A 26,987-nucleotide genomic window follows, 5' to 3' on the forward strand; every position below is an offset into this window, starting at 1 on the left:
GTCATCACTGGCAGGACGCACTGGTTGAAGACTTTTGTCTTCAGGCTCTGAGGAATGCCCGAGGAGAATATGTGACGAAGTTTTCCGAATGCAGCCCAACCCAGTTGGATGTGCCTTGCAGCCTCCTTGTCGAAGTTGCAAGGAGCAAGGTACATTCCACTTTAACATCCTCAAACTTTTTAGCCCAAAAACTGACCCCAAAAACTCAAAGTTTTTAGCCCAATTATTGACCCCAAACCACTCAAACTCCAGGTGCAATCTGCAACAACGACTCCCAATTCATGTGCGGAGTGTCCAGCCTCTGCATCAGCTCGTACCTAGCGTGCGACGGCGTGCGGCACTGCGGGGGCGGCGAGGACGAGGACGCGGGGGCCTGCGCGCGCCGCCGCGCCCCGCCGCTGCTGGAGCTGCTGCGGAGGGTCGCCGCCAGGAACCAGGAGCTGCTGGGGCTGGACCAGAGCGATGCGGTTACTAAGCCGAGTGTTATAAGTGAGTTTGTTTTGGTGTTTTATTGTTACTGTTGCACTAAGGCTCTTAGAAGGAACACCACAATGAGTCTCCAGCATTCCTCACCCAGCCACTGCCGATACCAATGGCTAGCGGTTTAATGGTCACAGCACATAAAAGCGTAACGTAAACGAGAAAAGAAAGACGATCCGTTTACGTTACGCTTATAGGTAGTTGCTGTGACCCTAAGGAAGCGCGTTTGGTGTAGTATCCGGATAAACCAGCTCTTCATCTCCTTCTACCTGTAAGGCTATCACTACCAATCATTAGCATCCTTAAGCAGCATCGTTCGCTTGTGTAGAATCTGACGCAGCTTGTATGGATCTGTCATATTTTTGACTGGTAAGCAACGCTGCTTAAGGAATGTCAATTCATGTGCGGGGTCTCCAGTCTCTGCATCAGCTCGTACCTAGCGTGCTAGGCGTGCGGCACTGCGGGGGCGGCGAGGACGAGGACGCGGGGGCCTGCGCGCGCCGCCGCGCCCCGCCGCTGCTGGAGCTGCTGCGGAGGGTCGCCGCCAGGAACCAGGAGCTGCTGGGGCTGGACCAGAGCGACGCGGTTACTAAGCCGAGCGTTATAAGTGAGTTGGTTTTGGGTTTTGACTGTCTCTTATTAGAAGCGCCACAATTTACCTTCGGCGTTCCTTACCCAACTACTACCGATGTCAATGGCTATATAGCGCTTCAAGGAAGGTCGTCAGGTGTAGTATTCCACAACCGCTCATATTTTGGCTGCGGAGTGACCAGCTCTGCATATTCTCCTACCTGTGGCGCTTTTACTATGGTATATTAGCATTCTTAAGCAGCATCGCTCGCTTGTAGAATCTGACGCAAGTTGTACGGATCTGTCATATTTATTCAATCACTACCGACTACCTGTGTAAGATCGCCGGTCCAGAGGGCGGAGGGGGTCCTATGGTAAGTTTGCACAGGTCTTCAGTCGACAAGCTCATGGTTACTGTGTATTTACCCGACTGCCGAAGGAGGAGGGTAATGTTTTTTTGGTAATAATTTCATTGTATTTAATGAATAAAGTGAAAATTGTACAATTTTCTATAGTCCCTACTTAACACATATTTGGATGGCTGAATCTCCAAACTTACTACTTCTTCCGAATCAAAAAAGTAGGTTTCTAATTAGGTACTACTCATTTCTAATGGTCAGTAAGAATACCAAAATGCCCATTCTCCTTTCTAAAGGTAATTTGAATTTAAATGTTTTCAAACCAACCCTCTCCACACCCCAATATTCTCCGGAAATCCATGTCCCACTGCAAGCTTAACCCAAAGCAGGTGATCTGAAACTTTCAGTGCACATCACGGAGCGGGAACAGAAGTCGAACGCCCTGATGGAGTTCGCGGCGGCGCTGAAGCCGTACGGCCCGTGGAGCTACCTGGTGGTCGGCATGCTGCTGTGTGCCACTATACTCATGTTCTGTCTGGCTTGGGGTGAGAATTTATATTATCGTAGTATAAGTATAAGGGGGTGAATAAATAGCATAACAGCAAGGCAAGGAAATAATGGACACAATGGACCGTAAAACTTGGCGCACACAAAATAAGGCCTATACCCAACAGTAGATGATACAGGGCTGATAATTATGGATATTATGATGCAAGAATCTATGGGAAACCTGCGAGTGAGGATAGACATTGTGTGATGTCACGTCACATTGCAGTTTTCTGTCCAAGCCCTTAGACCTACTCACTTACTGACTCAGCTGTAGCGATAGTGAGCGCGACGTAAAACCTTTGGCTCATGTTTTGCTTGGGCAGATTCACGTCAAAGTAGCTATCAGACAACCACCGACCATTTAAACAACCCTAATCTCCAACAACGTAATCATCTCACACAATTTTAACCTAACAAACCTAACCTCCAATTTCCACTTCCAGAATGCTGCTGCAAACGCTCCAAGCCATCAGACACGCCGCTCAACCACATCCCAGCTTCATGCATCGACCTGTCCCCAACTGTCACCGTGACGGCTGCGTCCGCGCACATGCTGACCCCCGCCCCGCCCGCCTCGCCCCCCGAGTACGAGCCGCCCCCCTCCTACTCCTCCCTCTTCCCGAGGGCCTACAAGTCGTCGCCAACCCCCGTACCACACTGCTCCCATGAAGAGCCGCCCCCCGACTGAACAGTCGAGACCGGAACAGTTATGTTAATGTAAAAGCGAATTTAGTAAATAACTTCACTCAATTTCTGTTTTTAAAGTTAATTTGAAAAGTGCGAGGTCGATTGAAGTTGTATACTCCGTAGTGTAAGTAGATAGCCATTTTAAAATATTGTGACGTCATAGTATTGTTTTTTGTACTTTTGGTGCCAGGTGCATTAACTAAGGTGTCATTTGTTATTGTTACGTTAGCGAATGCCTTTGCAATATGTGTCTTTTCCTGATCAGCCAACCATAGCGGATAAGCTACACCTAGAACAGTTAAACTACCCATATAATGTTAAAATGTCTGGATTTTTCTTTAAATGTACCTACCTATGTTTAATGAATAATATTTTTCACATTTACTAGACACTACTTACATGGACTAAATGGACGAATATTACTGACACGGCATAACTAGTAATAATAATCAAAAGGTGTATTGTAACGGTTTTCTGACCATGGAATTAGTAAATAGGTAGGCACGGTCAGCTGCATAAGTAGTATATGTACCTACACTTTTGTTCCTTGTCATACTACCTTCACAACAAACCGTCAATGTTTGAATAGGCAGTTTGTGAGTTTGACAAGGTACAAAAGTGTACAGCTACTTATGCAGCTGACCGTACCTACTAATGGTGATCTGACATAATATTGACAAATGAGATAGAAAATAATTAAGCTAATAACTTCATTAGGTACTCGACATTTTTTGAATAATGATGGAAAATTATTATCCACTGATGATGAGGACCGACTTACTTTACTTTACAATAATACCTAACTAGTCTTCTTTAGATATGAAACTTATATTAATTCAGTACCTAGGTAGCTTATAAGATATACATAATTATTAATTATATATTATATTTCATTTGCGTAACAATTGTGAATAAAACGACGGAATGCTATGGGTATTGATATTACTTACTGAAAAGTGATATAAAGTGAAAATGACTAAGTATTTAAGGAATAAATATTTATTTTAAAAAGTGCTTCGCGTTTTATTTTTAGTTTACTTACTACATAGTAGTAGGAAGACTTCGCTTGCTGAAGACCTTTATTGGAATGCAAGGAGAATAGGTGAAGAAGCTTCCCGAATGCCAGATTGGATGCTTGCACAGGTCTGTGCTTGCACCTAACCTACTCATAATAGAAAATAATTCGTTGCGGGACGTATCTCCTGGACTCCCTCCATCACCATCAATTAGCAAATTCAGATATTATAGCATTAGCTCTTCTTGGTATATCTGCAGTGTATCGGTTAGGTAGGTATCGTATGACCCAAGTGCCCACCTAAGTGAATAATCGAAATGGACATCAGTCCCCATGTTTTTGTTTATGCTACACCCTAACTACCATATATGTACCTAATTGTAATAACGAATACGGAAGAAGAATTTGGACGTACAGCCTATCCCATATATTAAAGTCACTGCCAAAAACCTTAATAAATATTGTAAGAGAGGCAAATCCAAAGCAAGTTCGAAGTTTACTTAAACGTTACTATATATATGACAGATATAAGAAAGAAGGGGATGTACGTGCAGATAATTCACATCCAGAATGATAATTGTACTATGTTTGTATTGATTAGGCACTTAATTATAGCCACATAGTTATGTAAATGAGGGCAACCTTCCCAGGGATAAAAATCTCAAATATGTAAAGATTAAACCCGGGAATTACTAATTTATCCAATTAACCTTTTTTTATGAAAGAAACAGTTCAAATTTTAATATTTTTTTTTAAATATTTTTTTTATACTACGAAAGTATTGAACCTAATCCAGTAAACCTACGTATAAAACAATTAAGTTTGAGCAACGCGATGCACAGTGCAAGGGGTAAGCCATAAGTTAGTTATTGAAGTATTTGGTCTGAGCGACACGACACTTAAGGATAGGATGGCGCGGCAGTGGATCCTTAGAAGACATTCAGTACCATAGGTACCAGGGGTACAGCAAATTCGCAGCGCGTCCATAAAGCATAGATAAATTTACGTGAAGCATGGCGTAATGTGCGAGTTATTATTCTCAGGTACGTATTTTTTCAATGCTACTCTATGTCAAGACCACAGAGTGAAAAACACAATGTCAATTTGACAATGACAAGTTTAAGATATTGACATTGAGAATCAGAAATATTTGTTGTGTTTACTCTGTTTACTACGTTTACTACCATTTACAGATAAAATGTTTAAATTTAGTTATTTAACATTAATGTAGCAACTATTAAATACTATTGGAGGCGTGAGAGGTAGTTAACCATACCGCTTGTTTATAGCACAGGAGATAAGTGAAATAACCATGTCGAGACAAATAAACCCACAACTTAGCGACATTACTCCTGCTGGACAACTTTGTCGGGTGTGTCTGCGGTGTTCTAAGCTCTATTTGTCCCTGTTTTCTCTCCTGAGGGAACTCCAAATCTATGAACACATAAACAACATTGTCGATGTAAAGATCAGGGATTCTGATGGATATCCAGACGTGATATGTCAAGCATGCCTGGAAGATCTCCAAGTGACTATAGACTTCAAAGAGAGATGTTTGAAATCAAATTTAGCTCTTATTAATGTTGTGACTCCAGTTATTGAAGATATTTGTAAACAAGAAGGGGAAACCCATGAAGTGAAGTTGGAGAATTCCCCAATAAAAGAAGAAGCATTGTACCATTTTAATGATGAAACTTATGATAATGTTGAATCTTTCTGTGAGGTGAAAGAAACCTTTTTCCCATCATTATCAGATAAGGCTGACGGAGGATATTTTTCAGAATCACTACCCCATTTACCAGCTAAATCACAAGAAAATGTAGAAAGTGATATAGAAAATAGTTTGCAGAACGAAGGATTACCCATAAAGTGTGAATCACATCCATCACAAGAAAACACTTGCCCCCTTTGTGGGAAAGTTTTTAAATCATTACTTTTGTATCAAAAACATGTGCAGAAAGGGGAGGCCACATCCTGTTTAGACACTGAAAAAATTACAGCATCAGGTGTTGATGAATCCAGAATATTTTATTGTAAACAATGTAATTATTCATCCAAAAGACATGCACATGTTAAGAGACACTTAAAAACGCACACAAAAGTTGGAGTTCATGTTTGTGAAATCTGCAATAAATCATACAATCTTCACACTAAATTGTTGCATCATAAAAGACTAGTACACGATGAACACAAGCAGGAGAATGAATATCAAAGAATACAAAAGTGCACTTGCAATTATTGTGGCAGAATTTTCAAATCATTACATTCATATGAGAAACATAAGAAGGATATAGAAAAGAAGCCATGTCTTGATACTGAAAAAATTACACTAACAGGTGTAGGAACATCCAGGATATTTAAGTGTAAAGAGTGTAATTTTACATCTGCAAACCTAGGAAAAGTTAAGGGACACATAGAAATCCACACAAAAACAAGGACTCATATTTGTCAAATGTGCAATAAAGCATATAAAAGTTTGACTTCATTGTTGCATCATAAAAGATTATTGCACAGCGAGCAGCCACAGCAATTGTACACATGTCATGTATGTGGCAAACAACTGAAGACTAACTCTGCACTGAAAAATCACCTCAAGTTGCATGATGGAAATAGCAAAGTAGAATGTCCCTATTGTAAAAAACTCTTTAACTCAACATCATTAAATCACCATCTCAAAAGGCACACAGGTCCCAAGGGTTACCAGTGTGATATCTGTCAAAAAGACTTTTACACTAAAGGTGAAATTTCAGGGCACATACAAATTAAGCACCTAACAAAGCAAAGGTACAGTTGCCGTTTCTGTGGCTTCAAAGCTAAATTTACTCTGGCAAGACATGAGATGCGCCACACTGATAGCAATGTTGCATGCAAGATATGCGGTACGTTTTTTGATAATGAGTCTAAGTTGAAAGCTCACACTATTCAAATTCATGAAACTGAAAAAACATTTGCCTGTACTATTTGTGGACATCTCAGTCACACAAAAAGGACAATGTATAAACATATATCCAAAAACCATAAAGTAAAAGTTACTAGTGAGAATTGATGATTTTTGTATAGTTAGAAATAATTTTATTGTTATTGTAAATTCATTGCAAATAATATATTATGTACCTACCTATATTATATTACCTAGGTATTATGAATTTAGCAGAAACTTAAAACTGTTTAATGTAATAAAAGCTTTAAACACTAAATGTGACCTTCTATGTATTTAACCCATTTTTCAGGTGTAGGATGTTGTCTTCAATATTATGTGGGATGGTAGTATACTATGTATACCCATTCTATTCTTTCTGGGGGTGTAAGTGTAAGTATCTATACCCAGCTCTCTCGAATGGAACCTTTTTGCATATCCCCTAGGTCTTAACTGCCTTTCTACCTAAATGGTCTCTCAGCAGTCAGCTTGGACCATTTCCGACGACATTTTGGACATTTCCATTTACGACGGTTTCCAATAGAAATAAGTTTGGAATAGCTTTGTATTCTGAATTCAAATTAATTTTGTTTTAAAATCATGACATTCTTTTTACAAACTCAGTCCGTTGCTTAGTAAACGTTGTAGTCTGTGGTGCTGAGGCAACCCTAAGGTGGCTTCTTTTTCAATGCGTAAAACCACGTATAACTTATTATGCACCGTAGTCCAGTGAAATAAGGCGTATATTCCCTCAAAAATAAATTGGTAGGTAAGTAAATAAAAACGTGTGCGGCTGGAACGCGATAAATTAGATCTTATTGCTTATGAGATGGAGTCATATTTCTTTGAAAGCCATTGCGAAGATGGACTTCTGTACTGGTACTAGTTATTATTCTGTGACCCTGCTCAAAGGATATCAATTATTGCTATCCTTTGAGCAACGCTGCAAGTAGGTATAATGGGTACCTTCGAGCCAGGTACGGGAGGGCTTTTAACTGATTTTGACGACGCATAGTGCTGATATTGCTGATTAGCTATGAGTAGGTATTTGTATTTAATTTGTATATATTTTTATAAACAGGTAATTAAATAAAAATTAAACTTTAGAAAAACTATTCTACCCATCTATTTCTAACTACGGCGTATGGTAAGCATCAAGCCAGCGCCTTGCCGTTTGCACCTCCTGTGTGAAGAGGCGGCATTAGTGGCATTACACAAGTGTGGCCCATGGCGGCGGCGGCGGCGCCCTATGATCACAAGTGACGAAGGTCGCTAGGGCGCCAACAGTCGCGACTGCGTCCGATTGAGACCGCGGACCACAGATGAAGAAAGGATAGGAAGCTGAGGGTTTCTCTTCACCGTTTTTAGGATTTCGTTCTTCGGCGCGGTGTAGCTTTAGTGGCTTACTCAGCATGTTTAGTCCAATTTTAGTTTGAGAGATTCTTAAAACAATCACGAAAAACCTTTATGGGTGTTTCTTTCAGCGATGGAATCTGACTTGCTTATGTTAAGTTAAGTAAGTACATGAGATGAGTCATAGATAGGTCTAGGTAGGTACTTACGATGGTTTCATGTTCTGCATGGCAGCTATGACAGGAATGCAGCAATACTGGAAACCTCTTCCACGGGTCTTCCCATGCTACACAACTGGTTGGCAGGTTGCAGATAGCCCGTCCTCCACTGACACAGTGAGTGCCATAAGCCATCACTGTTATTCTCTTCTCTGTAGTTACTTCATGCAACCAGTGGTAGGTACCTAGATGATCTAAAAGTAACCTATTGCCACATCTAGCCCACCTGTCTATTCGAGTCATGATCTTTGTTCGCGCGGCGCAAGTCAAAGCCAGCGGCGCCGCGCCATTTTCGTTTTGCGCGAAGCCGCCAACCAACCAACAACAAGCAGGAATCAAGAAAACCAGTCAGTTTAGCTTCTGCCGCTGAGTCAGACGCACGCATCGAGCATGGCGGATAATCACTTTCCGATCGCGATCACTTACATTCATAACATTGAAGATAAAAACAGTTATAATTTGTATTAATCTAGTGGCAAATTAACGTAATACTGTGTTAAAAATGCATTAGTGATAGAGTTTAGCGCAAAACCGTTAGAAAACTACGTGTGAAGTTGTGTTGCAATATTTTCGTGCGGTTCTATCAACAAGTTTTGTTTAGGGTTTTGTTGGAAAACTATAATGGAAGTGAAGTTACAGTAATACAGTTTAGTGTGTGTATTAATGCTGTGTGTGAGAGTCGAGAGTTGAATAAAACTAGTTTTTACGTGCATTTTGGACGGCGAGTTGTGGATACCGTTACTAGCGGACGAGGGTAGTCGCGGATTGCCACAGGTTTGTCATTATTTATTCTATTCTATCCTAAACCTATCGTAGTAACTAGGTGGGTTATTGGCACAGGGAGGGAGGCATGCAATTGCAATGGTCAATAATAATACAATATACAAACATTGGTAGGTACCTACATGGTTGGTGCGTTAGGTAATACTGAATTGACTCCTGAAAGCAATTTCATCTTTAACTTACCTCTACCTTCTGATGCAGAGGATCTCTCTGGCTGTACAGCGAGGCAACGCGGCCAGCGCCTTAGGGACCTTAGCGTCGGATGCGTTTCGGAGCGAAGATACATAGTTTTTTTTTTGTTTATAGTTAGGTACCTAGACTCATAAGTTTTTCTTAAGTTTAGAATAAGTTATTTAGATTGTATTGTGTACATAGATATTTTATTTACAGTTTCATTAAATGATTATTCCATTCAATTTTGATTACCTCTAACTACATAGTACATATAGGTCATAACATAGGTCATTAAATAGGTAAAAATCATTATCATGTTAATATATTTCATAGAAATAGCAATTCTGAACACTAACATAATATCTACTATTACTCTTAATTAAATTTAAGGCAAACAAGCTACAAAGGTGCCTCCGAGTGCAAATTTAATCAAAACGCATGTGAAATTGAATAGGTACGGTAGCAGGAGCACACAACTACCTACCTAGTTGGGCATGCAATACCGGAACTATTTTCAATACCGGTATTGAGTTCCGGTATTGCAACTCAATACCGGGATCCCGGTATTAATACCGGTATTAGATTTCCTTGTAATAAATGGCATATATTGTGATTAAAGGTCGTATAGGTCAAAATAAAACGAGAAAAAGCAATGAAATTCAGTTTTTTGTAATAGATTTTACGAGAATTGAGTATTAGAGTTTAAATTTTATAATAAATTATTATTTTTACATCCAGTGTCCGTTTACGCATGGACAACAGTAGATATCAAACGGCCGAAAACTGCATCAAACGGTTGGAAACAAATGCGCTTTCACAGTACATAGGAATACTATATCTTAATCGCTTTATTATAGCCTAAAAAAGTCCGATTCCGGTATTACTTCAATACCGGTATTAACTTTCAATACCGGTATTGAAAAAAGCGTGAATTTTGTCCCTGATACCGGTATTAAGAATACCGGTATTGCGGTATTGCATGCCCTAACCTAGGTATATGCAAGCCATACCGTACAGCGTACAGTTCGGTTGATAAGTTTGCATTACCATGCGGGCGCTAAAGAGAAACCTGCTCGACGAAACGTGAGGTAGTTAGGTACCTATTTTATCAAGGGAGAATAGGTAGGTATATGCACTTGTACCTATGCCGAACCTACCTTCAACCACCTTCAATCTAGGGCTGCACCCTGGGCAATCGGCAACTGATGCTAATGAGACTGTCTAATCTGGCAATGGCTAATCCTTACCTCTCCTTACCACTTGTTGTAGCTCTATTGTTTGTCAACGACACAATAAGAAGAAGAATAAAGTCGCCCATTACGGAGCTACTGCCAAGTTGCCAACCTCAAAGGCGGTACATTGTGTTAAACATTTTACCTACCAGCCTACGAAAAAGGAGTCTTCGACCATTGTTTCACATTCAACATTATCAACAAGCAACCTGCCTGTGGTAGTTTGGTATTGGTACATCCATACTTGTTCAGGTGCTATACCTAATGCTATTGCCCACTGGACAATGGGCCGTCTCTTTACGTCGAGGTCAGTGGCATTGGTCATGATCATGCCAAGTCATGCTAAAAAAACTATGTTATTTCTTAGTCAATGCCTAACAATGAAGTAGTTATTTGAAGATAATATAACTATTAAAAGATAATACCTAACCTAACTATAAAATTGGCAGGTACAATGGACATGGTGGTAATTTAAAAAAATCAAATGTTCCTGGTGTCTGACTTGCCCAGTCAGATTAGCGTCAGTCGCTGACATCGTGCACTGAACGAATATTATAACAAATACGTTATTTAAACATGTATCATGTGATGTAGGGTTAGAATAGTAGGCTAGATAGACTCCGCTACTGAATTTCGAAGTACGAAATTTCGCTGATTGTTATAAAGTTTATGATTCCGATGTAGGTACGTTAGTTCGAAAGTATGGAATTCCTCTGTTTGTGAGACATAAAGTATATGATTGCGATGTACTTCTAAGCAAAATCTAGTATTTTCGTAGATAACTCGAGTCCGACATCGTTGAAAAACGAAAATATTGTAGACTGATAGATAGATTTGCTTATAACATAACACTCAAGTACTCAAGTCGGTAAGTAAATAGCATTCAACTTAGTGTAATTTATGTGAGTGATAGATAATACATAATAATATTTTTGTTATTTAATTTACCTACGTAGATACCTTAGGGACCATACAGCTCAAAAGAAAATGGATGGGCTTAATAGATTTCTTGCCATGTTTCATGAAAATATGTTCAGCCGTTCCAATATTATGGGTACGGGTACAGTGACAGTTGGACGACCGAATGGCGTAGTGGTTAGTGACCCTGACTACTGAGCCGAAGGTCCCGGGTTCGATTCCCGGTTGGGGCAGATATTTGTTTAAACACAGATATTTGTTCTCGGGTCTTGGATGTGCCCGAAAAATGGCAATAGGCCCGCCCCCTATTACATTGGGACTAACATAACACTCTGGCGAAAAGTGGGTGCAGAAATGCACCTCTGCCTACCCCGCAAGGGAGTACATTAGTACAAGGCGTGAGTGCGTGTGTGTGTGTGTGTGGGTACAGTGACAGTAAATATCTTAACGTAAAAAACTAATGCGTATAACCACCGTTAAAAACCCCCCGACATTCAACAACACTAAAAGTCGCATAACTTTTGAACAGCTGAGCTGATTTTGTATTTGGATAATATAAATACAATTTATTTATTTCAGACTTAATAAATTACATGTGTACACACAGGTTTTTTTATAGGAGATATAAATATGGCTAAAAACATTCGGTGTAACAATTCCTATGACGCAAAAAATACAAATCGAAAATCGGTTCAGCCGTTACGGAGCTACGCTACCACAGACAGATATATACATTATACACACAGACACATTAAATTTATAGCACCCCTCTTTTTGTTCATCACGACCCATTACGTCCCCACTGCTGGGGCACGGGTCTCCTTCCAATGAAGGAAGGGTTTAGGCCTAGTCCACCACGCTGGCCAAGTGCGGGTTGGTGGACCCCAACACAAGCAAGCTTGTGCTGAGAGAGTTGTCGGGTAAGTGGGCAACCCGACTGTCAGATGTTTTCAAGCCGCCCGAAGGCCTCTGACTAGGCTTAACGACTGCTGCCGAAGCAGCAACCGGGACCCACGGCTTAACGTGCCGTCCGAAGCACGGAAGCGTCCAGAAAAGCACCACTTGAAATTGGTCACCCATCCAATGGCTGACCGTGTCTGTTGTTGCTTAACCTCAGCGATCAGTTACGATCACTGAGGCCCGCTCGACTACGGACGCTCTTTTTGTTGGGGTTTAATTAATTAACGAAACCAAAGTGCCTCTTTAAACATTTTGTCAGTTTGGCAGATGCTTTGGCAAAGTGTATTGGATTGGCTGACACTTTGATGACTTTGGCCTTTAGGAGGCTGTGAGCTGTGAGACGGCTGTCTAAACGTTTGAGTTACTTTACAAATGTTTACAGAATACATAGGTAATATAGGTTAGGCAGTAGGTACCTAGACCTAGTGTTATTTTTCCTATACCTAAGTTGCATTTTCAAGTCTTGGCTAAAAATGAAAACAATCTTACTGACGTTTATTATATGTAGATAGATCTTATTAACGTTTTAAAACTAACTTGTACATTCTAGGTAAGTACTACATACTAGAAGTTACTTAAATACTTACGTTCTAAAAAACAATAATTAGCATGAAGCATGATGATTCGATTTTTTACAGAATTTATGATGTTTTCAAATGACAGCGATGGTTAGCCTATATGCCATGTATGCCTATAAAAGTAAATGGTTTGAGTAACCCTTAAATATTTCTTCTTGCGGTTCTTAGGATTTATATTAACTTTATTAAATAAATTGATTTAAGTAATCAAAAAGACTCTTTGAGATTGCTTACCTTTCAAGTCAAGTCTCTTTGAATAGCAATATGTACCTAGGTATATAGTCTGGTACCTATAATCCTAACCCCATCAGGTTTAGAGCTCTACACGTGCCTGCGTTATTTAGGTCCTTTATGCGAGCTAGGCTCTAGCTTTAGCTCTGAAATACGAGTATAGTGCGCAGTATTCACTAAGCTCTTTAGAATATTGGAGGTTCTGATTTTATCTTCTTTAACTATCAGCAGAGTTCGATGATCAAATCTATCTGTATTGGTAAAAAAAAGTTAAAATCGGGTTTTTAACACGGGTTTTTAACTGCCTTATGATTTTAATTAATAACTTTGGTACTTTTTATGTACTTACTTAGTAAATAATTTAGCTTATATGAATAACATGAACGTTCTACTTTATTATAGGGTAGTTTATTATTTCAGTCTTTTATGAACGTAATGAATCGAAATTTAAAAATGATGTCAAGCTGTTAGTAATCTTGCTGTGTAACCTGTGTATACATGTGTTGTGTTAAGTAAATAAATATCTTATCTATATATCAATCTATCTATCATATCGATCGATAACTGTATCATCCTATAGATAGATTGAAAGTTTTCAGAGGTATATACTATATAAGTTTTCAGAGGCATATAGGTACTCATATAATTAGTAAATTCTTTAGTACACTTGACCCTAATTAAACATTTAAATCATATTTAAATATTCTTCCACCCAAAGGTTGTCTTGAAAAAAATCGCTTTTATTGATAAGACCACCTTTTTTGTACCTATGTGTGTGTACAGAATTTATAAAGCTTATAAATTCTGTTCTTGTGTACAAAAATAAAGAATATTAAAAAAAACACGCACTCACGCCTTGTACTAATGTACTCCCTTGCGGGGTAGGCAGAGGTGCATTGCTGCACCCACTTTTCGCCAGAGTGTATGTTAGTCCCAATGTAATAGGGGGCGGGCCTATTGCCATTTTACGGGCACATCCCGAGACCCGAGAACAAATATCTGTGTTTAAACAAATATCTGCCCCGGCCGGGAATCGAACCCGGGACCATCGGCTCATTAGTCAGGGTCACTAACCACTACGCCATTCGGTCGTCATAAAGAATATTCTATCTATGTATCTATCTATTCTACTATGTAAGTGTTAACACTTTCCCGGAATTTAGTAAAAAGTTTCTTTCAACGAATCGTATTGACGTGGATGGATACGTTTTGCTAGAATTCTGTTAACGGGAACTCAAGAAAATGCGAACTTCGGAATGTTTGTAGGTACTTATCTTATAAAATAAACACTCCGTGCTTGCTACAACAGTTAATATTACTTGGAAGATTTGTGTTTGAAAATATAGTCTGTTTGGCTTAATTCTAGTACATCTCTGTAAACTCGTTAAATACATAATGAGCCTTTGTCTTTCCGTAATATACCGTCTGAAGATGTTACAGGAAGGATAATCCACTATGTAAGTTGAACCTAACTTATGCACGGCTCTAGCAACACCTAACTTTAAGTAACTATGTTAAGTACTTAAAGAGGACTAAGTACCTACGTATATGCATAGTATATTTACGTTTTCAAGACTCTTCCCTAGCGTTTTTTTATTCGTATGTATGGTTAGGATTTATAAGATCACAGCTTCGACACGGCAAACACACAGCACTTTTACCATTAAAAAAAACCAGTAATTTTTTTTTTTTTTAAATATTTGGCGAACTTACAGCTATAACATAATATGGACATATAAAGGTAAATAGCTACTAGCCAAATACAAGTTCCCATACCCCATTTATAAATTCCAAATTGTGTCCTGGAATCAGTGTCGATGGCGTACAGTGCCACAAACTTATCTGTTCCGGTGACAGCTCACGTAAATGTGTAATATTTCTTCATTCTATAAGTTTGCCAGTAGTGGTAATTCGCTCTTGTGGTTTAAATAAACCCATCTAATCTATATCAATACATAATTCATTAGTAAATAATGAGATATGGATCAATTTAGTTCGCTCTCACCGGAACCACCGGAAACACCAGCCGGCAGTCAACGATGACAGTATAGTGCGACAAACTTATCTAGTTTGTCGCACTATACTGTCATCGTTGACTGCCGGCTCGTTTGACGAGCTGTTGATCAACGTGAGGCGGTCACGGGGCTCCGGTGGTGACTCCATCGCTGCATATTTGATTTCAGGAGAGGTACTAACGTAAATCGTCAAATGGATGTGGCTGTTTAAGCTCTATGGTGTTACCACCACTGAATACTTGTAATCAATCAATAAGCAGCGTCGCTCGCTTCGCTTGTCAAATCTGACGTAACTTGTATGGATCTGACAGATGTTTGACAGGCGAGCTGCTTATGGATTGTTAATTGATAATGTGGCGGTGGTGGTATGGTAGCAGGCTCAGATAGCAGGGCATAAAATGGGAGTGTTGTAAACTTAAAGTTAACTTCCGGTAAGGTTTTGAACTAAAACACTGAATTATGAAATTGTGATGGCGTTTCCATTAAAACCCAAGCATTAAAATATAGCCAATCATACAACCTTACTCTAAACTATATTCGACCTAAGTGTAAGTATAAGCGTGAACCCAATCTCATGGTTAACTCCGCTTTCTATCTTACATTTTACGAGGTTATGTTAATTAAAAGATCCCATAAATCACAAAGAAGAAACCTGATGAGCTGTCATCGATTGCGGTTGTAACCTCCTTACAAAGACAAAGAGTTCTCAGCTGGCTCCATTGTGCAACCAGCCCTATTGTGGGGAGGGAAGCGGCTCTAACGCGACCGTGGATGATGAAGTAGCTAGGGGGTCACTCTTTAAGACGAATAACTTAGTTTTAGAGCGCTGCTGAGCGAGCTACGACTCTGTCGTTGTATTAAAACGTGCTGATTGCACGAAAGCTCTCGATCGTTCGTTTTTCATCAGTATAGAGTAACCTTCTTGGCCAGTCTATTGTATTAATTTACATTTTAAGTTGGTTCGGTTTTGTCGTGTATTTGAGCCTAACTGTTGCGTACTGGCCAGCTTCGCCCTGAAAAGTTATTTCGTTGGTATTCCGAGTGAAAAATAGCCTAGTGTTAGCTTCCTACATACTACATACCTACCAAATTTTATATTTTATCGAGGGGTGTCATGGGGTGACAATGCTGCCAAATCCAGAAAGCTGAAAACTACTACATCTGTCAGTAACTGTCCGACCTGCTTCCATATTACGGATGTGCATAAAAATCATATAAACTTTTCTCGCAGCTTTTATACACATAATTATGTTGTATATGTATCAACTTTAGAGCAAACCTCCCAACTGTTCCCGTTATTGTTTTATCGTACTTATATCATTGTATTACAGCTGTATCAGTATGCAAACGGCCGACACTTAATGTATCATTATGCGACGAAATTGTCTCCATTCGACTGCTTCCTACCTCCTTAATACCTGTTGCGTGTTGGTGCCACCTCCATTGTTTGAAGCATTCGCAGCTCCGCCATACGGTATCGATTGTCAACCGTTCCTATGCGAACGGGTGCCCGATAAAATCGGTTCCCTTCCTTTTTTATCAGTATTGGCCTCTTTGCGCGTACTACATACTGCACGCTACTGCTGACAGCCAGTCATTGCATTGTTGTGAAAACTTTTTTTTCATTTGTTTTGTCTCTGGCTGCTGCACTGATTTCTGAGCATAAGCGCGCGGCCGTTATTATTCTGAGTTTACACTTTATAATGAATAGGTTGTATCTGGCTGGCACATGTGGGTTAAAAAAAAACTTTTGCACTTAGTCTCAACGCTAACTTTGAAGTGTTTTTTTCTACATCCTTGTCTTGTTCAGAACTTTAGCAAACGGAGTGTTTTTCTGTATTTTTCCACAAATGCAGCATGTGTGACTGCTGGTTGGGTTGTGAAATGCGGCGTATCATAACTCGTTGTTGGGACACGTCAATAACGCCAGCTTTGAAAGGAATGTGTCCTTTTACCAGCAAAACCTTTAATGTTTGAGGTGGTAGGTCTTTCGATACGTGCTTAGGCGACATGTATACCTATTAGTCTGCGTATAACCTAGTACGCTATAAGCACTAGCTAAGACCTATAGAAGTTTATCTTGCGCTCGAATGACAAAACCTGGTCATGGTGTTGCTTGAATAAAATTGTATATGAACAACAAAAATTGCTGAAGCTGAAGTATCTATTGGAAGTATTCTAGAAGCATTAACCGTCGTAAAAGCTCAGATTATGGGCATAAATATTTACCAAGCATAAGCAGAAAGATCAAATTTATTCCTCACTTACCTATATTTAATTGAACACTTAAACTTTCATAGCTTAGCCATGATTGTTGTTACTAAACTCTGCGCAAGTTACAAGTACTGTCTAAATATAGATAGGTGCTGATTAGGGAACTTAAACTTAATGTTGAAGACTTATGGGAGTTAGGAGCTTAAGTGCCAATTTCTCCATAGTCGGTTAGAGCATAACCAGGTATCAGTGGTTGACTTTTGACACATCTGTCAAGAATTTTATATGGAGATGATTTATAATTGATGAACGGTCCATGGTCGGTTAGATAACAATGGAGAAATTGGCACTAAAGCTTTGTAGCTTTATGCCAGTTTTTACGCCGTGCCCTTAAATTAACAATACACGATGTAGTTTCAGTGCAAAATAAACGTCTCGACAAATAACACCCCATTGCTACCAATAGTACCAATGAGCCCTTATTTTGAATTAGGTAGTTCGGTTTAAAGATTTGTGATTTTATTCATTGGTACAATGGTTGACAATTTGTCATTACGTGGAACTTAAAACAGTTTGACAGTAAAGAAAATGCGTACCTTTTTACCTTTTGCCTTTGTTCTTATTTATTATTTATTTGATACTTTATTGCACAAATATGAAATATAAGTGTACAAAAGGTGGACTTAATGCTAAAAGCATTTTCTACCAGCCAACCTACAGGACCTTATATGTATGGGACACACCATCTTGTTCATCAGACACCATCTCATGTCATATTTAAGTTATGTTTAACGTGATTCCCAGCTGAAACCTTCTTTTACATATGATTATTTTATTTCGAGCTTCGCTTCGCCTTAAAAGTTTTCCCGTGGGAATTCCGGGATGAAAAGTAGCCTATGTTCTTTCTAAGGGTCTAGACTTTCTGTAGGTATACCAAATTTCATTCAAATCCGTTCAGTAGTTTTGGCGTGAAAGAGTAACAGACAGACACAGTTACTTTCGCATTTATAATATTAGTTAGGATTAGTGCTCACAAATGTCACGGGCAAAACAGTTGTTGTTTTTCGGGCGCCAACTTAGTGTGGGATCGCAACAAGTGTGGCGAGCGTGTGCAGTTTAATTAGTGGTGTCAGTTTTTGTTCAGATCCAGTACTGTTCCCATCGGCCGTGGGAAACGGCACCCGGTGGGTAGCGGGCCACTCCCAACACACCCACTCTCTTGGAGCCTCTATGAATTATTTAATAGGTATTATTGAAATATGTGTTTTATTCACAGAATGGGATGTAAATTTTGTAGTGGCTGTAACTTTTGCAGTAAATTTTAAAAATAACGATAATCGGGTAGGTATACATTTTCAATTTATATCTAAAATCTATGTTTATTTTAAGTAATTGCAGTTTTATGATCGCAATGTCAACATTTCATTTAAGTGGATGATATTGAGAAATATAAATATTGTCAGGAATGGTTTGTAAGGATTGCCAGGGACGTAGGAACATGCCCAACACTTTAATACAGATTAGTAACTGGATAAACGTTGGCCAACCGTTCACTTATGGAAGATGCTCGAATTTTCAGATTCACATTAAACATACAAATATCTCTAATCGACTTTCGTCCGTACGATAAAATAACGTCCCCTTTTTATGAATACGGTAAAAAAGGCAATTAAACAAATTGAGAGCGTCAGGAAAGAACCAACTCATTTGCGTGAAATCCACTTTATCTGTGATTTATGCAAGAGCCGGGATTTGTGCAATTAATCTGTGGGAGTAGGTGCTATCTTGTTAAGCCCATTAATTGTTATGTAAGCGCTTGCTTTTGCAGCCAGCTTGGACTAAATCGCGTCGCGACTAAGTATGCTCCTTAAGAATTATCTGCTGAAAAAGCAAGCATCTGCTTAGTCGACTGCGACAGTTATGTTAAGGTAGCGTGGCTCTTAAACAGCTAATAGCCCTTGTTCCTAGCCATATTTAAAAAAATCTGCTTAGCCGTTTAAAAGTAATGTAACTTTTAGTGTTGAATGTCGCGGGTTTTTATCGTTGGTTAGGTTATTATTATAGATAAGGATTAAAGTATTCATTTTCATACAGATTTTTTGCATGGTTTCCCTTAGCACATCAGCAGTAATGGCGACCCGCCGTCTCTAAACGGATACGTTATAATAACCGAGTGAATACGATTACGAGATAATCTCCGCACTCACCCGGTAATCTCAACTGAAATAGAGGCCCAAATTAGCCAATTATAATAGAATAGGAGCTATCTAGCTAAAAACACTAAGGTCGATGACCCTGACGGGCAATATCGTGGGATTTAAATCATAATTATAATCTTTAGATTATATACAGTTTAGTTAAAAAACTTACAAAACATGGTCGGAAGGCCATGTGTTAAGTATATTCTACTGTACTACGACTCACACACAAATTCATTCACAGAGACCATACTTATTGTCTTACGGAACAATAAAATTGAATGAAGTTTCTCATAAGATAGTAGGGTGTACGAGTATGTAGCAGTACGCTCTGCATACCTAGCACGGGGCGCAAGACAAGCACGTAAAGACCTGACAAAAGCTTTCCGTCGCACTTAGTGCCAATTTCACCATTCTCGGTTATCTAACCGACAGGGATTGATTTATAAATTAAACGTCATCTCCATATAAAATTCATGAAAGATGTGTCAAAAGTTAACCATTACTCCATGGTTATGCTCTAACAGAGAATGGTGAAATTGGCACTTAGTCTCGAAACCACGCGATGTGAGTGAGCGCGACGCAAAACCTTTATCACGTCTTGACGTACGCGTCTTGCACCCCATGCTAGGTATGCTGATTCTGCTAAGGCCTAGCAATGGCGGTGTCGTCAAATGACAAACATTGACTCAGTGGCTCTGCTCTGCGCCTGCAGGGACCACGACGAAACGAGACTCGGCCGAGTTTGAACAGCAACTACAAGATTGAAATACACTTTATTTGCATCCGGAATATTGCTACAGTCTCAATAATACACTCACGAGCAATGAAAAGGTTCCACTGAGAAAAACCCACATTTACTCTTAAACGGAAAAAAGCTAGCTTTATGACGCCTTCTGCAACATTAAAGTATATTTAACAAAGCATCAGGATATTACCAACTAAACACAATCATATTTTGTTCAAATTTTAAATTAAATGTTAGAAGAAATTGGGGTCGTTTGGTGTCGGCTTTTTGTGAGTGGAACTATTTCATTGCCCGTGAGTGTAGAAGAGTTTTAGAGTAAAAAACTTTTCATTTAATTAATTCAGGTGAATATTTAAAGATCGCTCGCTACAAATTGACCAGTATTTGAAACAAAGGCCTCATTGTCTAGAATGTTTAGCGCTCTTTTGTGTGAGCTACAGTTAGCTGTAACCGATGTAAGCAGGGTTATGTTTCAACAAGTTGACTTATTTTAAGATAATACTGGTTAGTAATACAAATATACCCGTAGACTGCTCCTATGAGAATAATAAAAGTAAATACAAAGTACCTACAAGTTGACAAGTAAGGTACTATAGTGGTTTGCAATGGAAACCAGCAATCATGTAAACAAACTAAATTGTCACGATTACTCCGTAATCACATACATTTTCGATCAATTTATGAACATAGTCTGATTTCAACGAACACACCATTGTTTTCACATTATCTTCAACACGATTTAACTTGTATTTATAAGTTAAATTTGTTAAAACATTTGCAACGTAAAAATTTCGAAGTATTTGACAAGCTGTCATCTTAGTTTTTTACTCATCGAACTCTATAAGTCATTGAAAAGTTAGTGTTGTTCGTAATCTGAAGTTATCTTTTATTTTTAATTTAATAAATTATTTTAATTTAATATTATTTGAATACAATTTAAAAAAAATTCAAACTCAAACTCAAACTCAAACTCAAATCTTTTATTCAAGAGCTTAATATAATTAACCAAAACGAAAAAAGGAAGAGGAAGAAATGAAAAAGCTCGACGGCATTTTAGACATGGCAAGCGATGACATAGTGGTTCCATTTATAATTACGGTCACCGGCGACACTTCTGATAGTGATGATGACGAAGACGAAGATTTAAATTTGTTTTAATAAACACTTTTTTTATATATAATCAGTTTTATTTTATAGTCTATGGCTTATATATTTAATCTAATTAGAACACTATGACATCACTATGGGCATAAACAATACGCTGTCAATGTCAGTCCGCCATATTTGTTTACATGATTGTTGGTTTCTATTGCAAACGACTGTACAGTCAAACTATAAAGTCCCGACATCAAAGAGTGCGATTTTGCTAAGACTATTTATGATCATCAGTTATTTACTTACTTTACATACATTTTAAAAATAAAATACTGATTGATCATGGATTTTTAACGGATTTGTCCTTTAATAAATATAACAGATCGATTAAATACGATCTTAAACAATAAGTTAGGATCCACTTCCGTTTTCACGACTTTATAGTTGGACTGTACACTCGAATCCACGTTGTTCTGTGAGTAAAAATAAGGGTACTTCTGTGTAAATGACATGAATGTGGTGGAGACGAGGGCTTTTCAACACCGGGAGTCATCCTTCAGGGACACTCGCTACCTGTTGTTATCTTTACAAGATAAGTACCTGGAGGGTTATTCTATATTGACGAAAAACGAACGAACCAGAGCGGTCATGCCATATCGGCATACGTTTAATATAACAAGTTATATTTATATAACAAGAGTCATGTCATTTATATTGAGTGACCGTCCTGTCACTGTATTTTTATAACGCATATGTTTAAGTTCACGGATCAAATTCTCCCCTGTATTGCCTGCGGCTGCTACACGGTTTTCGACGTCGATAAACACGTTGAATGCGTTCCATCAAACACAGCGCGGTATTTATGGATTCGCGATGTAGTTACGTTTATCTATGTCGACAATGATCACGTGTAGTGGCAGCTGTGACTGTCTGTGACTCTATTTAAGTACATATATATGCCATACATTTTGGAACGTTCGTCAGTCGCCGGTTTATACTTGACAATTGTATGGAATGCTGATCGGAACATACATTGTGGAAGACTTTAACGTTTGTTTTACGAGTTGGCGACTGCTCGGCGACTGCTATAAACTTGTAGTGCTTCTTCTATAATCTATGCTACGATTATTTATTCGCACACTTTCAGATTTTTATGCACAGTTGTTGCGGTGAGAAGTTGCGCTCGGGACGAGTTTAACGACTGTATTTCTGAAGTTTAATGTTGAAATTGCGATCAATTTTAGAATACCTGCCCCCGTATTTTGTAACTTTTTGAGAGTTAGCAACCGGTGATAATTGGTATCAACTTAGAGACTTATTAACCGAAAACACCAAAAATCTTAGTGAAAGAAATATGCAAGAAGCCTAACAATATATCCTTACATTCAACATAAACGTTTGTGAAATCAGATAAGTCAGTAAAAAGTTATTAATTAATAATGCTCTAAGTTGTCAGCCATTTTATACCAACCAACCCCACTCGGAGTTACAAAATACGGGGGCTGCCCCCGCTCTGTGTGTTTGTATTTTACGATATGGCGAATGACAAAAGTATATCGTATACCTACGTAATTCGGCGGGAAGCGATTACGTCGCACACACACATTACACATGGTGCTGCATGCCTAGCACCCGTTACCAACCACCAAGTGTACGCGATACGAGTGAGAGTGAGAAAAAACATTTGTCACGCCTTGACGTGTGGCGCGTCTTGCGCCCCGTTCTAGGCCTTCTGACCCACGTAAATGGGCCACCCAGTATACATAATGTGACACATATATGTCTGTGATCTTGTCTTACCCGAGCTAAGAGAGTCATTGCACAGTCACGGTGACATTGCCACCACGCCGGTCTCAAGGTCGGATAAGCTGCCCACTTATTTTAGGCACCGGTCAATAAAATTCGATAGTATTCGTTAATAATTTAAAAGGCCATCGGTAAGCTGTAGGTAGTGATTCGTTGGTAGGTATAATGTATAATGAATGCCGCATAATGGTTTTTGTCTAGTTAGCTTTTGCTATGGTCGTTGATTCGCTTTACCTAAATACTTCCTTGTGCGAAAAAGGGGAATAAACCACCAGCGGGCAATTGAAAATACATTAAATGTAAGCCCCTATACAATTAATTGTGGTTATTCTTAATATTATTGTAAATTATAAAAACTTGTAACCGTGTATAAGTACTTAGTAAGAATGCTACTCAAATACGATAAAATTGAAGACAATACTCTGAAACTAAAATGTTTTGGAAAATATGCTCTTCACTGTCTTTATTCTCCGGATTTTACATTTGAAAAGCGCCAAAACATTAAAATGGAATTTCCCAATAAGTACTCGAACAACCAGACTGCTGAAACCGACAACTCATCCCTAAAACATTCACTAAAATATTCACTCTCCTTCAAAACTGTCTGAATTTTGCGCCTACATCTGCGGGCCTTTATTATACTCAACTTTGCAAGTTTGACCATTAGCTTTATTTCTATAGCAGTAAGGTTCACTTTAACGTGTTAAAACAGCACTTCAATGTTTGTACTTTAACAGCACTGTAATTTCAGCGAAGCACGCGGCAACGGGGCTTATTCTGGTATTTAGACCTTAAAGTCGCTGCACAAACATTTTGAACTCAAATGAAGTAGTCGGAGAACACCGAACACCGCACACCCCCCATATAGAATTATTCTATATGGGTGGTATGATTTAAATCAAAGACCAATTAGCACAGCTAATTGTAAAACAATACCTTCTGTTTGAAACCTTTTTCCCAAAATTCACCACGTTTCACGCCCTCTTCATGCTTTTTCCAATTTTAAGAACCTACCACCCAATATCAGAGAATAACCTGAAGTCTAAGAACACCTCACCATATAGACCTTAACATCCAAAGACAAAAAAATAACCATAGACAGAAAATAGCAGAAGATTCTTCCCCAGGCAACAGGTCGGATGGCCACAAGATAGCTTCGTAGATAAAGGCCGTGTCTCACTGCGAGGCCTCCCCCCCTCCCCTCCCCTCCCACTACATTACCCCCCCGGGACGCCTGTTGCCTGCAGCCTCTGCCAGATTATTCTTCATTTGGACGCAGTCGTTATCATTAGGGAGCAGTTTTTCTCCGTTTTTTTTTTAACTTTGTCGTGTTGTTTGGGGACTGGGGTTTGGTTAAGTATCCAGTTGCCCGAGCACAGGATTCGAAACCTCCGTTTACGTTGCGTATCGTCAAATGTCACTGTCAAAATGTAAGGCAAATTTGTTAGTTCCAAAAGTGGCATTTGTTTTTTCCATGTTAGGTTTAATTTCACCAAACGCTAAACGTATTTAGTAGCTTGTCATACGTCTGTCAGTTGGTACAAAATATATTTAAAATTTGATTTAAATACGTTTAGCGTTTGGTAAAAGCGACCCTTCGTGTAGATTCGAAAATAGTATCGAATCCTATGCTCGGGCTTCAGTTGGGGTTTTCTCTTCAGCTGTGCAGTTTTGTAACGTCGTTGAAGGCAACCACAGAGCAGAAACAGAGTAAATGCACTGACGAGCAATGCAAAAGTTTCATCTGCCATTGCCGTTCCATATAAATATAAATATGTGGGGACATCTCACACACGGCCATCCGACCCCAAGCTAGGCAGAACCTGTGTTATGGGTGTCGGACAGCTGATATATCTACACAAATACATAGATAGATAGATACTAAATATAAATATCAACACCCAAGACCCGAGTACAAATATCTGTCTTTAAACAAATATCTGCCCCAGCCGGGAATCGAACCCGGGACCTTCGGCATAGCAGTCAGGGCCACTAACCACTACGCCATTCGACCGTCTGATATTGACCATTCGATATGTCACTGGAACTTGTTCATCGCTCGCGAGTGTAGTATAGTGATTAGAGCTCTTGCGGAGAAGGAAAATATCGTGAGAAACCTGCACATCTAGATCCGCGATGCGTACTCTAAGAAGTGCCTTGATTTTATTCCAAAAAGGCGATACGGCTCGCAACCTAAAACGACTACAAAACGTACTGCGATAAGCGGTTGACGCTTGCGAGTCCCGTCTAACCACCCCGTGGATCACAGTCATTATTATTATTATTAAATTCTTTATTGCACATAAATTAATTTTGTACATAGGCGAACTTAATGCTAAAAGCATTCTCTTCCAGTTAACCTTGGGCGTTGTGGAGAAAGTGATAGGTAGTGCGAAAGACAATGAGGACAGTTTAATTTTGTTTAATATCTATATTGTTAAACACTAGAATATATACTTACTTATACATAATATTATCAAATAAACGTATACCTACATACATAATTTAAATATATAGTTACTATAACAAAAAATAATAATATCATCGTCTCACTTACATACTACAACAAAAACAGATAAACTATTTATTAGATCTGCTGCTGATTGTTCTGCTTCTGGAGGTAGTGCAGACGAACCTTAGACTTAAAGTCATAAGTCATGAGCATATTATGCATGTTAGTATTTCTAGGATACCTACATTATCAAGCTAGCACTATTCAGTGTGCGAGCTGGCAACAGGTGGCGATCCAGCACACTGATAAAAGCCTTTACGAGCTAGTTTACACCGGCGTTTCCGCTTCCGTCGCGCGGTCGATACACTTTACAGCTGTACTAAAAAGCTCTAGGCCCTATTGTGCAGTTTAAAAATTCATTGCGATCGCTTTGAAAGAAAAGAAAGGAAGGAAATTATTTTATTTAGTGCAACACAAATACAATTAAAATATACACAAAAAAAAATATTAGACCATTAGACCTCAAATATCGGCGCTTAGCAAACAACACTTTTCAAGTGATTTTTGACTAGGTACTTTACATGAGAGGATATAACTGGGTATTGGGTCATCTTGGGGACTGTTTAATATCCTTGAAATTATAATAAGTAAGTCTTATTTCTTTATAAGTGACGTTTTCTAGGCTATCGTTTTAATTAATTCAGTTTTACGGTGGCTCAATGGTCGTACAGCTGTGTGTATGACATGAGAATCAAAGCTCATCGAAAGTGATAGTGATAGATATTATAAGTCGGAAATATGATCCTCTCTTGAAAATGAAGGACGAAGCTTTAACGACTGCTCAACATTGCTTGTATCTTGACTTCGGGAGCTTATGTAGGCTGTAAGTTCCAGTCGTTAAGAAGTTATTGAAAAAGAAGGATTTTGATTGGTCCAAGTATTGGTTTTACGATCGTGTTTTGTTAACGCTGTACTTTTTGACGGCTTTCTGCTTTATAAATAAAAATAGATCTCTTATTTGGACACTTTAGTAGCTAAATTAAGCCAACGATTTACTTCGTCCTCTTTAACTCAGGGCGGTGTAAAAAATAATTGCGAAAAGCTTTTAGTGGAAAGTATACCTGTAGATATTAATCCAAAAGCTGATCTTATTTTTTTTTACTATTCGTGTTCTTTAGTGCGCTTTCCTTTCAGCTGAAAACCCCAGAACCGTTGGGGGTAGGTAGATGTGTTCTCGAGCGGAGACCGGAAAAATGTGAGACACATACTTCACTAATTTCCTATACCTAGTAGGTACCTATATCAGTTGCTACAACAAAAAGGTTATCTTGAAATGCCATAGTATAAAGTATTAGCAGTTTTATGAGACTGCCTCGGGTTTTTTTAATTGCCTCCGCAGTGTAAAAGCGAATTAGCCGGCATTACGACCAGCCGG

At 38.9% G+C, this 26,987-nt stretch overlaps 3 protein-coding genes across 6 annotated transcripts in view; all 3 read left to right on the forward strand.

Moving 5' to 3' along the window:
- LOC105380763 overlaps positions 1-3,659 on the forward strand; it is a 31,720-nt gene extending 28,061 nt beyond the window's left edge. Inside the window, exons 5-8 of one of the 4 annotated variants that reach the window (XM_048625661.1) lie at positions 253-330; positions 929-1,087; positions 1,799-1,954; positions 2,402-3,659. In XM_048625661.1, coding sequence (XP_048481618.1) covers positions 253-330; positions 929-1,087; positions 1,799-1,954; positions 2,402-2,646 — 638 coding nt within the window. In that variant the 3' untranslated portion in view covers positions 2,647-3,659. Of the gene's footprint in view, positions 1-252; positions 490-928; positions 1,088-1,798; positions 1,955-2,401 lie in introns of all 4 variants that reach the window. The other 3 variants (XM_048625663.1, XM_038108205.2, XM_038108207.2) reach the window with 3 other exon arrangements.
- A 1,172-nt stretch (positions 3,660-4,831) lies between these two features.
- Positions 4,832-6,943, forward strand: LOC105380724 (zinc finger protein 485). The gene has a single exon (XM_011550317.3). It carries the CDS (start codon positions 4,973-4,975, stop codon positions 6,704-6,706), a length of 1,734 nt encoding a protein of 577 aa, XP_011548619.3. The 5' UTR covers positions 4,832-4,972; the 3' UTR covers positions 6,707-6,943.
- A 1,522-nt stretch (positions 6,944-8,465) lies between these two features.
- LOC105380761 overlaps positions 8,466-26,987 on the forward strand; it is a 103,137-nt gene continuing 84,615 nt past the window's right edge. The window contains exon 1 of the mRNA XM_048625777.1: positions 8,466-8,922. The gene's annotated coding sequence lies outside the window, so the exon portion shown is untranslated. The remainder of the gene's footprint in view (positions 8,923-26,987) is intronic.

Source organism: Plutella xylostella, chromosome 15 (genome assembly GCF_932276165.1).
Source record: "Plutella xylostella chromosome 15, ilPluXylo3.1, whole genome shotgun sequence".
Lineage (NCBI taxonomy): Eukaryota > Metazoa > Arthropoda > Insecta > Lepidoptera > Plutellidae > Plutella > Plutella xylostella.